The sequence below is a fragment of the Apis dorsata genome, unplaced genomic scaffold (genome assembly GCF_000469605.1).
Source record: "Apis dorsata unplaced genomic scaffold, Apis dorsata 1.3 scaffold_470, whole genome shotgun sequence".
Classification (NCBI taxonomy): domain Eukaryota; kingdom Metazoa; phylum Arthropoda; class Insecta; order Hymenoptera; family Apidae; genus Apis; species Apis dorsata.
In genome coordinates, this window is record NW_006263709.1 from 792051 (window position 1) to 809692 (window position 17642).

The 17642-nt window shown below is 24.0% G+C and overlaps 5 protein-coding genes across 8 annotated transcripts in view; 2 read left to right on the plus strand and 3 right to left on the minus strand.

Moving 5' to 3' along the window:
- The window catches only part of LOC102670818 (uncharacterized protein DDB_G0272420-like), a 10723-nt gene extending 9318 nt beyond the window's left edge, over positions 1 to 1405 (minus strand). The window contains exon 1 of one of the 3 annotated variants that reach the window (XM_006620062.2): positions 953 to 1405. In XM_006620062.2, coding sequence (XP_006620125.1) covers positions 953 to 1073 — 121 coding nt within the window. In that variant the 5' untranslated portion in view covers positions 1074 to 1405. Of the gene's footprint in view, positions 1 to 685 lie in introns of all 3 variants that reach the window. The other 2 variants (XM_031512552.1, XM_006620061.2) reach the window with 2 other exon arrangements.
- Positions 1406 to 2225: 820 nt separating this feature from the next.
- On the minus strand, positions 2226 to 8191 carry LOC102670684 (prion-like-(Q/N-rich) domain-bearing protein 25). The gene is given in 8 exon segments (XM_031512551.1): positions 2226 to 2973; positions 3055 to 3201; positions 3276 to 3548; positions 3639 to 3776; positions 3856 to 3990; positions 5022 to 5039; positions 5042 to 5179; positions 7931 to 8191. Coding segments are annotated over 8 exon segments (1008 nt in total). The 5' UTR covers positions 8019 to 8191; the 3' UTR covers positions 2226 to 2902.
- Positions 8192 to 8386: 195 nt separating this feature from the next.
- LOC102681910 (tenascin-like) lies at positions 8387 to 10136 on the plus strand. The gene is made up of 6 exons (XM_006620057.2): positions 8387 to 8534; positions 8672 to 8821; positions 9361 to 9489; positions 9608 to 9751; positions 9840 to 9950; positions 10026 to 10136. The coding sequence occupies exons 1-6, from the start codon at positions 8468 to 8470 to the stop codon at positions 10082 to 10084; spliced, it is 660 nt and encodes a 219-aa protein (XP_006620120.1). The 5' UTR covers positions 8387 to 8467; the 3' UTR covers positions 10085 to 10136.
- LOC102681691 (39S ribosomal protein L51, mitochondrial) lies at positions 9895 to 11955 on the plus strand. Of its 2 annotated transcripts, none has more exons than XM_006620056.2 (2): positions 9895 to 9905; positions 11420 to 11955. In XM_006620056.2, the coding sequence occupies exon 2, from the start codon at positions 11421 to 11423 to the stop codon at positions 11904 to 11906; it is 486 nt and encodes a 161-aa protein (XP_006620119.1). In that variant the 5' UTR covers positions 9895 to 9905; position 11420; the 3' UTR covers positions 11907 to 11955. The 2 variants fall into 2 exon arrangements, with proteins under 2 accessions (XP_006620119.1, XP_006620118.1); XM_006620055.2 differs by lacking the exon at positions 9895 to 9905 and adding an exon at positions 10972 to 11124.
- Positions 11956 to 12012: 57 nt separating this feature from the next.
- Positions 12013 to 16570, minus strand: LOC102681569 (dipeptidyl peptidase 9). The gene is made up of 10 exons (XM_006620054.2): positions 16001 to 16570; positions 15790 to 15924; positions 15546 to 15708; positions 15171 to 15412; positions 14788 to 15099; positions 14425 to 14711; positions 14001 to 14329; positions 13686 to 13937; positions 13332 to 13604; positions 12013 to 13097 (listed from the first exon to the last, which is right to left on the minus strand). The coding sequence occupies exons 1-10, from the start codon at positions 16168 to 16170 to the stop codon at positions 12750 to 12752; spliced, it is 2511 nt and encodes an 836-aa protein (XP_006620117.1). The 5' UTR covers positions 16171 to 16570; the 3' UTR covers positions 12013 to 12749.
- Positions 16571 to 17642: the final 1072 nt, after the last annotated feature.

The window sequence follows — 17642 nt, forward strand, 5'->3', positions numbered from 1 at the left end:
TTAGGATAATTTGATTAGTTGTATAAATTACGGTCATTTATGTTATAAGATTAAAAGAAAAAAATTCTAAAAAATAGTTAAAATTTATATGTTGACAAAAGCACAGAATTTAAAAAAAGAGATTTTAAGTAAAAATCATTCTTTGAATAGAGAATTAAACAGCATTTTATCATGTTTTAGAGGATAAAGTGTTAACATTGTTTCCATGTTTGGTATGATTTCATAATAAGGTTTCAGGCAGTGATAAGCTTTGTTTAAGACGCAATCTAGTTTAGAAAACAGAGCATTAAATCGAAATATCAAACGTTGGAAGGAAACGATTTCCCTTGTTCTTTAATTATGTACGATTCCAAGCCAACATTCGGTTCACTGTGAAGAGAACCAACAGCGTAGATCCGGCCTCTTCGTATTTCCCCACGAAACCGAAGAAAGGATCACTCGATCATGAAGGAACGAAACTACACGAGAATCATAAATTCACTTGTACTGGAAGATTTTATCGGAAAAAGGACAAGATCAAACACTAACAGATTTTTTTTCAATTTTCATTTAAAACGATCGTTGATTCGTAAACTATGACACATCGGCACATAAGTTACGTTAAGTTAAGTTAATATTAATCATTGACGCCAATGTGATTTAATAAAAAATCAAAATTGTTATTTATAATTATATCAAATTATACCTGAAACTTTTATTGATATAAATTATTGAAGAATCATCATCACATTTTCTTAAACACTTGAAATATAATAAATTTTTGAATTTAAATTTCAAATTCAAATTGCTTTTGAACTTGAAATACAAAGTGTAAACAGTTTTTTTACAAATAATATTTTAGAAAATTTATCACATATTTAAAAATAATAATCGATCACATTGTAGTGTAATTGAAACCAAAAATATCACGATTTTTCACAAGATAACGAAGAAACTGCCAGTAAACACTCACGTCTATGTAATAGATGTTCATGCTGTCCGTGCGCGATGACGACTGCACTTCGTACAACGAAGCAGAAAGCGATCAACAGCGCAAGACCTCCCATCGTGAGACGATTTACTAAGTCCGCCATCTTCCTCGTTCAACACGAGTTCGTTGCTTTTTCACACGTTCTTCCTTATTTTCTTTCGTTCTTTTTTCAAATTGCTTCTTCGAAACTCACAAAGATGATTCTCAATATTGTCTCATCCAGTCTAACAAAGATTGTTCTCTTATGTTCCACGTCTGGCTTTATCTAATCGGTACGTGTTGATAAGTTTCCTGTGAATGCAGCGCACGAGAACGAGTCATCTTCTAATCGCTCATCGGCACTGAAATCGCAACACGATAATAATACACTACAGCGTATAAACATGTGTCATCAGAAACTTTATATTCCTGATTAATATAACGACGACGAAAATACTTGAATGATCATCGATGATTCAGTGTCTGAAACTTTTAAATATATAGACTGACTGAACAATGCAATAGCATAATTTAATTCAATCAATGAATTTATAATAAATTTTTTTCACAATTTATAATAAACGAAAATCTTATCAATTTTTGTTTTCTTTTGGAAAAAAATTTTTTAATTTTTAATTTTTATTCATTAAATATAAATTTTTTTTATAAAATATATATTGTATAATATTAACTAAAATCATAAATTTTAAAGTTCAATTTTTGACATTATATTAATTATTAATATAATTTTATTTATTAATGTATATTAAAATTAAATTTTTTTTTTTTATTTTAAATATTATTAATTAATCTAAAATCTTTAATTTACAAAATTTATATAATTATATTACGCAAAAACACCTCATTATTAAAAAGATTTATTGACTTTATTTTATTATAATTTTATCATAATTTAATTATATCAAAATTTTTACTTAAAAATGCAAATTAGATAAAATTTATTATTTTACTTATTATATTTGTTCGATAATATCTAACAAAATACAATTTTTACTTAAATTAATATATATTTAATTTATTTAAAAAAAACATTAATAATAATAATAATAATAAAATAATGTAATTTCTTATTTTAAATACACAATAATATCAAAGATAGAAAATACAAAATGAACCGAATATATATCAACGATTAAGTACTTATATATTCGCTTATTTCTAAAAAAATAAAGTATTTTTTACCTATTTCCTATAAAATAACAGACTATAGGTTCATAAAATGCTGTCTTTAATTTAAATAAAATTAAACGTTTAATTTCTAGATATTCATCTATCAAGAAATATTTATAAATAGTCGTATAAAAAAAAATAAAATACTGTTGCTTTATCCTATAAAAAAATTCAAGCTGACTGTAATGAGATTCCAAAAGATCACAATATATTGTTGACACATGCATTTATATAAATATTAAACGACATTTCACTTCACATTAACGAATCACTCAGAAGCTAAAGTAATTAATTTCAAACTTTGCAAAAGTAAACATTTAATGTTTAATTTTTTATAAATTAATTAGATTTAGCTCCTAAAAGATCATTTTTTTTGTAATCATATCAACGCAAATGATAAAATATAGAATGATTATTCGATTGGTATTCGTTAACAAACATATCTGTTTCTTTGGCACAGTTTGCAAGATAAGTATAGAAGCGGTCGCGAGAATGAATCGCGCAGTAGCGCAGTCTGAGCGTGTTAATTGCATGCACAGCGCAGGAAGTCTTTAAACGGTTCGGTGCACCCAACCTACTCTCTCGATGCACTCGGTGCGCAATTCTATGTAGTCATAGTGTCATCCAATGCCACACTGCTCTCCTACTTTTTTCACTTTCTGTGCTGAATCTCGCGTCGTGTTTCAATTATGTCATCGAGAAGATGTAGATCAAAACTGCTCGCATATATGTACCTTTACCGACCAAAATTCAACGTTTCGTCTAGTTTTGTCTAAATAATACGATAGATACGATCATTATGAGCAAAATAGGTAGAATATCAAACCGTGTTCCTAGAAAATGTGAACATAATAAAAATATAGAATATTACTAAAATATAGAATGATAAAACAGATATATTTATTTCAATTTACCTTCGTTTACACATTTATTGTCCTGTCTCACATAATCTTCAATACATACACACACATTTTCCATGCACTTTACTGCTTTACGTGTCACATTCTCATTTTCTTCATTTTGGTAACATTCGTACGTATTCGCGCAAGTTTCACCAAGTTCTGTAAAACAACGCCATCTATCAAGTATATATGTAACAAAGGAAAAAGTAAAGTTCGAAAAATTGAATACTTACTTTTATTGAAATAACATTGCTTTATTTCGGATTCAAAGTGATATTGATTTTGACATCGACACAATCCATCAATGCATAGTGAATCAGAGAAAGTTTTACTGCATTGTATATCTTCCACGCAAATATCCAAGATATCCCTCGCAACCGGTAAACATTTTTGTCGATTTTCATTGATCACAGTTTCTTTTATACAATCACACACTCCTCTATTAGTGCATGCAGCACCGTTAACGTGAATACATTCTTCCGATTGGCGACATGGTTTTCCAATATCTATGAATATTTTGCAATTACGTAGATTATATAATTATTTTTAATCTAATTTTTAATTAATATTTTCTCGAAAAAAGAGTTTTGTCTTACCAATCATTTCGTAACAAGCATTTTGCACATAATGATATCCAGATATACAACTACATTGGTTATTTTGACATGTCGTATTTGGTAGGAATGTTAAACATTGTCTACTCTCTATACAAGGAAAATCCAATCCTTCGACCTCTAAATGAAAAAATAAATCAATGATCGAAGATTCAATATCAAAATTAAAATCATATCGATGAATGAAATTTATTCTTACTTTTAAGGCATACTTTCTTGTTACTTGATAAAATATAATTTTTTTGACATTCGCATTGCATTATCGTCGTGTTGCAAAAAGAGTTATTAATTGTACAATCTTTATCGATTTTGCAAATCTGAAAAATCGGAGCTCCTAAAAAAAATGTATTAGTATTCTAGGAAATTCATCTAATGTGTAAATACATTGAATAGAAGGACAATTTCAGAACTGTCGAAATTATATTACTATATGTTAAATTTTAATAAATTTTGAAACTTCAATATGAAAAATATTGAAACTAAGAGAAATATTTAATTATTAGATTGAAATATTATATGTAATAAATATTAATAACTAGTATATAATTTTGTATATAATATATAATATATATATATATATATATATATATATAAAATACAAAGTCATAAATATAATTTTTTCAAGAATGAATATCAATTTATTAAATATTTACATATAATATCTTAAATTCATAATTATTTTTTTGAAATAATGGATCATTCAATGAAATGATATAGTTTCATACTACTTTCATATATATGTCAAAGCAGGATAATATATTTTTATTATTCATATCTATAAATAATTAAAAACTTCATGAAAATTATTATTGTAATAACTGTAAATATACTTTTTGAATATTTCAAATATATAACAAAATTTATTGAACAAATTTGAAGAAACTCTTAATATAATATAAATATTATAAATATAATTTAATATTTTATATATTTATATTTTTTAAACACTATAGAAAATTAAACATATTCAAAATTTATTTTATTATTTGTTTATTTATACCAAAAAATAATTTATCAAATGTGAAATAAATAATTATTTTTATTAAGGAATTTCAGAAACTTCCATCATTTTTTTTTTTTATAAATGATTTATATATTTTCCTCTAAATTTTTTATATAAATATAAAAAAATAAAATAAGTATAACAGAAAAATATTAAAAAATTACGTCAAGTATTAAAAAAAATTTATCTATTTAAAATTAAATAACATTTGAATACATTCTTCTCTTGTTAATTTTAGCATTGAAATTTCTTTTACATCTAATGCAATCATATGAATTCAATATATTTAATTACATACAAATATTCAATATATATTAAAAAAAAAAAAAAAGAAAAAAGAAAAAAAGAAAATATAATTGTACCTGCGCTTCGATTNNNTTATGTAAGATATCCGCACTGGAACAGTTTTTAATTTCTTTATCCGTTTTACATACGCAATGTCCATTATGACAAAATGCATTTTTTAAGCTATTTGAAAATTCGATGCAATTATGATCTTCTTTACAAGGGATTGGTGGATCTGTAAGAAAAAAATTGTTTTTAGTTTCTTTGAACTTCGATAATATTAATTTTCGATAATATTAATAAAATGTTGTTTAATTTTTATCGTATAATATTATATTTCTATTCATATTGAATTAAACTATATAATAAATTTATTTTAATTATACAATTTAATATTTATCATTAATTTGTATAATATAATCCCATACTTATAAAAAAATATAATATAATATAATTATAATATAATTATAATAATATAATTATAAAAAAATGATTATTTTCTAATAATTTGTTTACTCGTTTAAATATTATTAAAATAAGGATGAAAATCTGAAAACTTTTAACAAACTCGCAACTTTAAAAATCTTTTTTTTAATAAAATCAATCATCAGTTTTATCATCCAAAAGAAAAAAAAGCTTCGCAAATCTTCGAAAGCTACATGGAGTAATCTTATTATCGATTTTAGTTTTGAATTCCTATATCGTGTGACCATCATCATGCGATTCATTCTCATGAGTGGTTATAAATATAACATGCTGTATTGTTATTTAAGTTTATCTAAAATATATCAAATTATCTCGAAGCATAACATTGATTTCTTGAAATATATTATTTAACTATATAATACATTTCATTCAAATATAATACATTAATAATATAATACATTAAATATAAATTAAATTTATCCTATGTTGTATCTATATTACTATTGACGAAAATATAATTATTTAATAATTACTTAATAAATAAATATTAAATAATAAAATCAATTACATAAAATCTGATTGTAAATTCGAATTTAATAAACAATATGTATATGTTGATCAATATAAATCATATTCATTATGAAATAATATCAAATAATATCATATTCATTATGATAAAAAAGTTAAATTAATCATATAATTGTAATTAGAAAATTGTTCAGTTTTCGATGTCGATTAAACGAATAAAATATTATTAAAGTTTTATTATTAAATATTATTATTATTAAAGTATATCTTAACAAATAAATGTATAGAATTTCACATAAAAATTCAAATGAAATATAGAACAATGTTTAATTTTATTTTCTTTTGTATTTTCTAATCCTTATATTATATTTAATTATATTATATTTATTTATTATATTATATTTATGTTATATTTAAGTCAACACAATTATGACTTTCCATTGAAAATAACATTAAACAATTATAATTAATATATCATTATATATTAATTAAAAATTTTTTATTTATTAAAAAAAATTAAAATAATTAGAAAATATAATAAGGCTAAAATACAAAAAAAAATATTCTTAATTATATTAATAAATTGAGATTATAATAAAATTCGCTTTTGCAATGAACATTTTTAAGAATTATCATTCGATTGACACTGCTTCAATACCGTGAAGAGGTCGATTTTATTTTGAAGCGTAGCCTACCAACGTTTGTATACAAGCAATGAGAACAGAAATGTATATACTATTTCTTCTGAAGCAATAGTGTTATATTGACATGTCGGTTACTTCGAACGAAGTGACGTTAAATCAATTTATTAAATTTTACTGGACTTTCAGTTTCTCGAAGTTTTTTCATTGATGTAATGTTTTAAAAATAACTAATACGGATAAAAATATATTATACAAAATAAAATCTTTAAAATGATATTTAAAATGTTGCATGTACTTTGCAAGAATCATGCCGAATAGAAGGATACGAATCTTAAATTAATTTTCATCAGTTGATGCTTGTTTAATTATATTTCAAGAGCATTGTGTCTCGCGTATCTCTCATAATGTTCATGATTACTGCTTGATTCACTGCAAAAGTGAGCATTATAACATGCATAAAATAATGCGCGTAATCACAGAAGAATTCAAGAATATAACGTATTTTATTTATACAATACTGGTAATAATATAATTATTACTGTACGAATTAATTGCAAATTAATTATGAGGTACATTGTCAACGAATAATTTGTTCGATGGAAGAACATTACAGTGTTGAATAACATTAATACAGATTAAAGTTACATTGACAGTTATGAACGTGCAAATAAATTTCAGTTAAAATGTTATTTTTAAATGAAATATATTTAGATCATAAAAATTAATCATTTCATGTTTTTAACTATGCAATGATACATTATTCCGATTAGAATTTTTTAATTTGGTGAGTCTTTCATATATCAATATTATAAAAAAAATTCTAAAAAATTTATTGGCATATTTTTAAATATTTATATATATTTATAAATAAAATGTATAAGTATATATAAGTTATATAAATTATATTTATAACAATTTTATATAAATAATAAAGATTCTAGTACATCATTGTAAGATTAATTACGCCGATAAATTAAATAATTTAAAAATAAATTAATCATTTCAAAATAAATAAATAAAAATAAAAATAATACATTAAATATAAAAAGAAATAAATTTAAGGACCAATGTAACTCGAAGATAAAATTTATAATTTTAATTGTTAATATTGTTTACATGCATATCAATATTATTCTAATTATAAGGTAATATTGGCAATTTAAAGATATTTAAAAAAAAAAGGATAATAACTTTATACATATTTATATAATATAAAGTGATAAAATAATGTTATTATAATAAGATATTCAAAGTAAACGTATACATTTGAATATTTATATTATATAGAAAAATGTTAAAATAATTTAAATATTTCATTAATTCAATTTCAATAATTATTTGAATTTCAAATTCAAAATAAAATTTTTAAGTATAAAATCAAAGCTTACCTAATTGATCAGTTACTGATCGATGAATCATAGAAACGATCACAAGAAGCAACATACATTTCTTCATATACCCGAAATAAAACATCATTGAAATTCTGGTATAATAGAGATTCACTTGCAAACAGAAGTATCGGTTCGCGATCGAGCATCAATAGCACACGACTGACGAACGCGAAGCCGTGTAGAACTGCAATTAACCATATTCTCCCACCAACCTGATTTTCTTTCCAGTTACTACCGACACCGCTCCGATCGCATCTACTCGTAACTTCAGCATTTGAATCGGTAAGCGATCTTTTTCTATTTTTCCTATCTTTCATTTTAAATGAAAAAAATGAAATATAAAGAATAAAATAAATATAAAGAAATAAAAATGATGAAAAAGAACAGTTTTTTAGTTTGTTCCTATCTCTGATTCATTCGGTTAGATAGATATATCGTAGATAAGTGAAAAGATAACGATTATCACCATAAGAAGGGCGTTTATTACGAGCTTTTTAATATAATACAGTTTCTTATTCAGTACGAATAATAGAAATGAACGATCAAATTTTTAAATTTTTCTTACTTTTTGCGAGCTTCCAATTACTTTTGGGCTTAGAACGTGAGTATCGCAAGTATCAAAGTATCATCGATATTTTTCAGAGTGTTCATAGATTCAAAATCAATCAATAAGAGGTATAATCGAATTGAATCGTCTTTTGCTCTATATTTTATTTTTTATTTTTTCCTTGTTTTTAGAGGACACATTGGAATACGGAAATGTGAAAATCGGTGAGAAATGCGAGAGAGATCGTAATTGCATTCCAAATTCGTATTGCCGTGCGCAAAAGACATGCCTGTGCGAACAATATTTCTCCCCAACTTTAGATAACTCGATGTGCATCGCTAGTGAGTATTATTTCGCTATTAATTAATTTAAGCATTTTTAATCGGAATGCTTACATAATTGAATATTATTTTGTCAAATTAAAGAAATTTTATACATCATAAATACATCATAAATGAATTCTCTTATCTAACAATATATAACAATAAAATCATTGTTAATAAAAAAAGTGAAGCTTTATAAGTAAATTATAAAATTAAGATAAATCTATAACTTATAATTTACAATTTACTAATATTAATATTTTTTTTTTATTATTTTTATTTAATTCTATCTATTATCAAATAATAATAAACATTATTTTATGACACAAAGAAAACATTGTTATACTTATGCTTATTGTGTATAATTTGTTTATTAACTTTGTTTATTTTTTTGCAATAGTTTTTTATTAATATAAATTATTATTAGTTGATAAATTATTACAATTATTACAATTAATAATAAATTATTACATATATATGTAGTAATGTAATATTACTACATATATGTATATATATTATTTTAATAATTAAATTTATTTTTTGATTTGGAATGATAGGTGCTGGATTAAGTTGCGCAAATGATTTTGCATGTAGTACGATGGCAAATGCAGCGTGTAGACAAGGAGTATGTGCTTGCAAAGATTCGTATATCTTAGATATAAATAATTCTTCAAATTGTGTCAATAGTAAGTAATCAATATGCTTAAAAAATATCTTACATTTTTTATTAATTTATTTATTATTATTAATATATTTATAAATATATATGTACAAGTATTGGTTTTATTTATATGAATGTTTTAGGACCATTGATGGTGGGTGATCGCTGTCAAAGGACTGATGAATGTCAAGATATGTTTGGTCGTGCCATGTGCATTAATGAACGTTGCGAATGCATTTCATCATATCATTTTGTGAATGAAACTGGGAAATGTGTTCAAACACGATGTAAGGATAATTAATAAATGCAGTTTTCAATTTCGAATAATCTACAAATGTATTAAAAACTCAACAAATTGTCGCATATTTTTTTCAGACTTATATCATACATGTACGAAGGATTACGAATGTAAGGGATATGATACTTTTAGTATTCTTGAATGTAAAAAGAATGAATGTGTTTGCAAAGAAGGGACTTGTAGCAAAGGTTAATAAGAATTAATTGTATATTGCAATATAAATCAATGAATTTCTTCGATAATTTCTTTTTTCTTTTTTTTAGGTTCTAAATTCATTACTGTTCTTGGAATTCTTGTAATACCTATACTACTTTTAATATAAATTATCAAATAAATTTTATTTTTTTGTCAATAAATCTTATTAATTTTTTAATTAGAATTTTTTGGTTTAACAAATTAAATTATTGCATATTTTTAACATTAACAATTATATGTGAAGTTTAAAATTAAAAGTATTGAATTAAAATAAACAATTTTTATTTCTATAGAAAAAAATAATTTTCAATTTTACAAATAGTAAAGCGATAAAATATGGATCATTAAAGCGTGAAAATATTTAGTTTATATGCATATATACATATGCATTACATACATAGTTTATATGTATAAATATATATAAAAATTTATAAATGATATTATGTAAATGAATATTATGAATATATACGATTCAATTAATTTATCATACACGGTGCATAATACAAATTTATATATAATTTATATGCATAATATGTACAATTTATGATTTATTTAATTTTAATCTTTTATTTATTTCCCGACAAATTTATTTCTAATTATTCTTACATATTTATTAATATAATATTAATTGTTCGATCAAATAATATTTTTTTTATAGTTCCATAAATTTTAGAGCACAATTAATTTTTCTTTGCTTTAATTTGTTTTTTATTCATTATTATTTAAATTTTAATGTTATATATATATCTTATGTAATAATTAAATAATAATAAAATAATTAAAAATTAATATCAATATATTTTATATTTCAATTTTTAAATTAATCTCAAAATGATTAATTAAACGAATGAAAATAGTACAATAATATAGTTTTTTCTTTTATTTTTTAACGCGTAATAATTTATCATAAATATTAGATATTTTATTTTTATTTAAAATTGCAATAAATTATTAATTAAATATATTCTTATAACATTCTTATAATACTAGATATATATAATACTATATAAGTAAATATTATATATTTAAGTTCAATTCTCATCATAAGTTTGCTGAGGTTATAGAAAACAAAGTAATATAAACTGTAATTTATTATACGATAAAAATTTCATATAACAAATTAAAATAATATTACTTTACATCCGTACAATTTATATATTGTTTAAGGTAAATTTTATTGTATGAAAAATATAAAATTTATAAAATTATATTTAACATGTAGAAAATAAGGTTATGTTAGCTATTCGTAATATATAATATAAATAATTAGAAAATTTAGTTTTATTTATAAGAAAAATATTTATTGAAAGAATTTAATATTACATTTATTTTTGTAATTTAAATAATATAAATTTCAATACAAAAATTTAATTATTACAAATTATATATATACATATGAAATAATATTTTGAAAAAAAGATACATTTATCATATATTAATAAGATTAATTATAAAAATTTAGCATGTCATGGTTTTTGAAAACAATGCAAACAACTATGAATACATGGGTACCTCAAGTGATATCTAAAAGATTTCGATATCATGCAGACAAAATAGCTAAGGGTCCTTACTTAAGACATTATGGCTATAATGATCCTATAGATATGAAAGGATTGTTACCTCGTGCTGATAATAGAAAATTACCCATGCCAATATATAGACCAAAGAATGCTTGGTCTGAAAAGAGAGCATTGTTTGGTCAGAATGATTATATAGATATTTTGGGTTCTAATACTCTCCATCCAGTTAAAATTTTATATAATGTACCTTCTTGGCTAAGAGGTGTAAGTGGAAATGAATATCAAGTATTACTTAGAAAACAGAAAATGCTAAAACATGGTATATATCCAATAGCAAGACCAACTAAATGGAAAGAATTGAAAAAAAGACTAAAGTATTTGTATAAATTCTTAAATAGAAAAACTAAAACTTACAGTAGTTCACAATAATGTATATGTAAATGATTTGTAACAAAATATAATTGTAACAAAACAAGTATTCTATTCTTATTTATTTAATAACATTAAAATCCTTGGATAATAATGATACACATTGTAACAAAATATAAAATAACGAATTTATTTATTGACAAACAATTTATGTTATATATGATTTATTTGCAAATACGGAATAATGTACTCTTCTCGCTCAAATTCTTGCAATGCTTATTGTAAAAATCTGGGAGAGAGTTTTTGTTTATATATATACAATTAAGCATAAAATGGTGATAGTCACGAGATAGACATATTTCTGGCGATAACTATGAATATCATGTAAGTACAATTAGAAGAAAATTCTAGAAAAATTAATATAGATCTAACGATCCTTATGTATATATGTACAGAGAATTGCGAGTATTGTCCATTTTCTTGAAAAAGTAAAAATAAATTTTACAATTTTAATCGTTTTTTAAAATTCTATAATCACTTATTAAAGAAGTTGCAAAAAAAAATTTCGCGATGGTTATATGCCCAAATGTTATAGATATTAATTTTTACAAACTTTTTTTTGTATTTCTATAAACAGAAAAAAATACTATTTTTTATAGATGCGTAAAATTTTTAATTATTTTTTATTATAACCTTCTCGTAGTAAAATTATAATACTGTTTAATGGAGTCTTTATACGAACATAAAATTTACATAAGGCAATACCATCGCGAATATAAGGATATTGAAATTAATTTTTAATTTGTTTAATCTATATACATAAAAGTAATGGCAGTCACTTAAATTGTTAAAATATTTTAACCAGCACTTATTACTGGAATTATTTTCTTGAATAAAAATAATTTATAAATGATTTTGTAAGAATGACAATAATGTAGTTTCATAATGTTTACTAGCATCTAGACTTCTGAGACTGTGTCTTTCATTGGGGTAAACTTGTAATTGATATGGTTTCCCAGATTTTACAAGAGCATTGATCAATTGACTTGTATGGAAAAAATGTACGTTTTCATCTATAAGCCCATGAATAATCAATAATCTATTTTCTTCATCGGGAAACTTATCCACATATGTCAAAACTGAACCAGACATATATCCATGAGGATTATTTTGTGGTAAATCCATATAACGTTCAGTATATCCAGTATCATAAAAATTCCAAGAAGTAACTGGTGCACCAGCAATAGCTAACTGAAAATTATATTTCGATTTATTATTTTTGTACATAAATATAATAGAATATTAATATATTATGTTATTTTTAGATGATTGATTTTAAAGATTAAAACAAACACAAAAGTTGAAATAAAAAAATATCAATTGAAATTTGTTATTAAATAAGTAATTTAAATTTATAAATAAAAATATGTTTAGATACAAATAATTAAATTAAATTCAATTCAATTTTTAAAAAAGAAAAAATACCTTAAATATTTCTGGATATTGTATTAAACCCATAAGACTTAAATATCCTCCATAAGACCAACCATGAATAGCTACGCGACTTAAATCAATATAACCAGTAGTTTCTGCTAACCATTTTAACACTTGAACTTGATCATCTAATTCAACAGTTCCCATTCGGTGTTGTAAATGACTTTCAAATACTAAACCTCTATGATGTGAACCCCGAGAATCGATTAATACTACACAATAACCTTGAGCAGCTAACATATGCATTCTTAAATGTCTCATTCCCTGAAATATATAATAAATTTAAATTATGATAAGCAATCAAAATTTTATATTTCCTATATTTATTTTTCTCAAAATATTTACTTTAAATGTATTTGATACTAATTGTACTTCAGGACCACCATACACATTCAATATCGTAGGATATTTTATCCCAACTTGAAAATTGTGTGGTTTAAAAATCATTGAATAAAGAGTCTCATTAGATGATATTTTATAAGTATAAATTTCCGGAGCAAATAATTCGGATTCAAGAGGAGATGGTTCTAATAAATAACCTACAGGAGTTAAAGAAATACTTTCCACTGTCCAATCTGATTGTGATATTTTAAAAACCTAAAAAAAAATATTAATTACCATAAAAATTTTTTAATATTTATTCTTATAAAAAAATCGTACTTGACATGTTGGTAATGTTTTGATGGAACTATAAACAGTCACTAGCATTGTACATTCCTTATTAAAATATATACTATTGTGACTGTAACCTGGTCTTGTGAGTAATCTTATTTCTAGCGGGCGACGAAGTGACACAGCATAAACATGTTGTTCTAGTGGACCCTCACGTAAACCACAAAAATAAACAATAGAATTAAGTTCATCTACCCACAGTTTTTTACCCAAGACTTCCCAATCTCCTTGAGTCAAAGCGATTTTAGAAGTAACTCGAGGTTGCAAAAAAATACTATCCATTTTATCCAATGGTTCTTCTACTTCGTTATTTAAACCTATGGAAAAGAATAGAAAAATAAAAATTAATATTTAAATTACTATTTAACTTTGTTAATATATTATAATTAAAAATCATTATTTGTTATTTTACCAGCTATGCTAGATGTAATGAGATATAAATGTCTAAAATCAGATTCTTCACTGCCCCAAAGAAATTTAACTTCTGTTGGATCGTCGGACGGTAAAAAATAAAGGAGATCATTAACATTGATCCAAATTGAACTTTGTTCAGAATATATTACTTGAACACTCGCCGATGACGGTGTGAAATGATTTTCTGAATTGTATACATTAGGCGGTGGTTCACAAAAATTATCTATCGATAATAAAACTAACTCAAGTCTTTGTTGCTTTCTATCCAACAACTGGACCCAAATGCTATATTCGTATAAAACTATATTATAGAAGTAAACATTGAAACATGCACAGCTAATTCAGAACATTTCTGACTTACTATTGTGCATCAGGAGTCCATCCCACTCTTACCATGTATTCCATCCATGGAAACATAATATGCAATGGATATTGAAGTTCTAATATTTCGATGTCAACAATTTGTAATGTTTCTGTTAAACGAAATTGCACCATCTTAAGATTACTTTTTGCATTAGGAGTACCAGCTCTTGGAAACCTAAATTCATCTATATCTTCAGAATTTGATGTTGATGGAAAACAAAATATCTTCACATCACTCTCATCAATCTCTTCATACACTATTCTATATATGCCATCATTAGATTTTGGTTGCCACCAATATCCAATATATCTGAATAAAAATATTATATTATAAGAACTATATATGTAAATATATATGTTATTATTATATTACAAATATACCTAGTAAATTCTTCTTGCATTACATAAGAAGGAGTTCCTGCAGTAAGAGGGTCATTTACTAAACTCTTACCACCTTTTCTTGCATGTGTTAATCTTACAGAAGAACCTGTGATACTATGAGACAAATACAAATCACCCGAACATGTATGAGCAATTAATGCATTATTCCATGGGCAAATTTGTGGACATAATTTAGCACCTGATGTTGACATACGAATTTCAGATGGAAATAGAGGTCCAGCCTAATATACAAATATATTTATTATTATTCAATATTTATTATTATATTATTATTATTATTATATTTATTATTATTATTATTTCAATATCTTAATTATATATAAAAAGAATAATAATAATAAAAACGAAAAATACCATAAATCCTGTATCTATACACTGATAAAGACTGCTTGCAGCTGGAAAAACCAATTTTCCACTATCTAGATGAATCTCATAACTAGTAATACCCCATGTGGCTAATCTTTTTCTTTCCCATAATAACTGTTCTTCTCTCGATAATCTTTTCGTACTTGATACACTACAAATAAATCTTTGCATTGTTATCCTATTATCTTTAAAAAATAAATGGTTTATTTTCTTCTGGAAAAAGTTGTATTACGTTTGAAAATTTGCTTCTATAATTGGTTGCCAATGAAGACGATAACCATTTGCATGATCTGAATGTGCAATATCCACAAATAGTAAAGTAGTTTCCCATCCATTACTTGGACTACTAAGAAAATATATTCTAGTCCTAAAAAAAGAAAAAATTATAAAAAAATAGATTTTAATTGTAAAGGTTATGTTACTATTTTAAAAGCATTTCTTACCGTCCATCTGGTAAAGATCGAAATGTTATAGATCCAGGAACAGAGCCTACTGATACTCCGGACAATTTTCTACGTAGATCACTGACAACACCTCTCAATTCTGACCAACTTCTTTGCATTACCGCGATGTCAGTTGGAGTCCGGTCGCCTACTTCGTTGCAAGCCTCCATATTTTCTCGTTCTTACCTTCGTTTTTAATAGGTTATTCATCAAGAAGACAACACATTGAAAAGATCATGTCAAAGAATTTTTCAAAAACGATATCGCATCTCCATAAATTCCATAAAATCTGTGATAGCTGCACATACAGCTTATTCTTAGGTTATGTTCGTGAACGATTTTCACTTTCACCTTCTCCCCAAACACAGTCTCTCCCTTCTCTCGACAATCCACGACAATAATTTTACGAATTCGTTAGCGCAAGTCTCAATCTATATTAAAACGGTTGCCAACAATTTTCAACCACTTCCAACAAATTGATGTGACAATTCTTCTATTGGCAATCAGAAGTATCTAGATATTCATTAGCATGTACGACACGTGAATTTATATGTACTGTGTTATGAATACGAGTGTTAAGATTCTCTTTCTATTTTGATCAATTTTTCTTTCGATTAATTTATGTTCATTTTACCTTGACAGAAAGTAATTGTAAAAATAAATAAACAAAACCAATCTATTTTTTTTTCTTAAATTTTTCTTTCTTCATTAATCTTTTGTTTCATCTTCAGAAAAAATATTCTTCTTTCTTCACTTTCAATCACAACGGATATGCGGATTTTTCGATAGTTATCATAATTAATTAAAGATGTTGAAGTTGGTTTTAATGAAAATATATAATATTTATTAGTTTGTCCATCCAATAAATATTTCTTTATTAATTATTATATACATAAAACTAAGAGATAAGAATGATTTTGTTATGTTTGTTATTTTCCATATGTATATTATAAAAGATTGAATTTAAAAATTTTAATAAGATAGTATTGCAAAAAATATTGTTATGCATATACATATCATTAATTTTCTAGTTTTTATTTGCGTAAAAGATAATCAAAGTTGTACAACTTTGGTTATATATATAAAGATATATAATTGTAAAACAAGGAAAATAACTAATGCTTATTATTTTTACAACTTTCATTCAATTCTTTTCATTTCTTGACACTTGAATTATAATTTTGGCAATTATAAACATTTCAATATTAATCCTAAAATGGCACATTATATTTTTCTAAATTTTTTATATTTTATATTTACTTGAATGATATTTTTTTTTTTTTTACATTATATATTGTTATCCAATGTTTGAAACATCGTAAAAATTTAATCATATTTCTTAGTATATGTTACTTAACTATTCTACAGCCATCTATAAGAATTTCAAACACATATACAATGAGAGCACGTTCAAAAGATATACGATGACAAATGAAAAATAAACAATCATTGTGTATGTTCATATAACATCCAAATTGACATATTTTTGTCATTGAAATTTCATAACAGGTTATTAATAATCATATTTTATAGTGTATTAGATTTTTATCGTAAATTTATTCGAAATAATCGTATGTTAATTTTAATTGATTACAGAAACGAAAGAATGGTAGGCAATTTAAGGGTACCATTATGTTTTTTA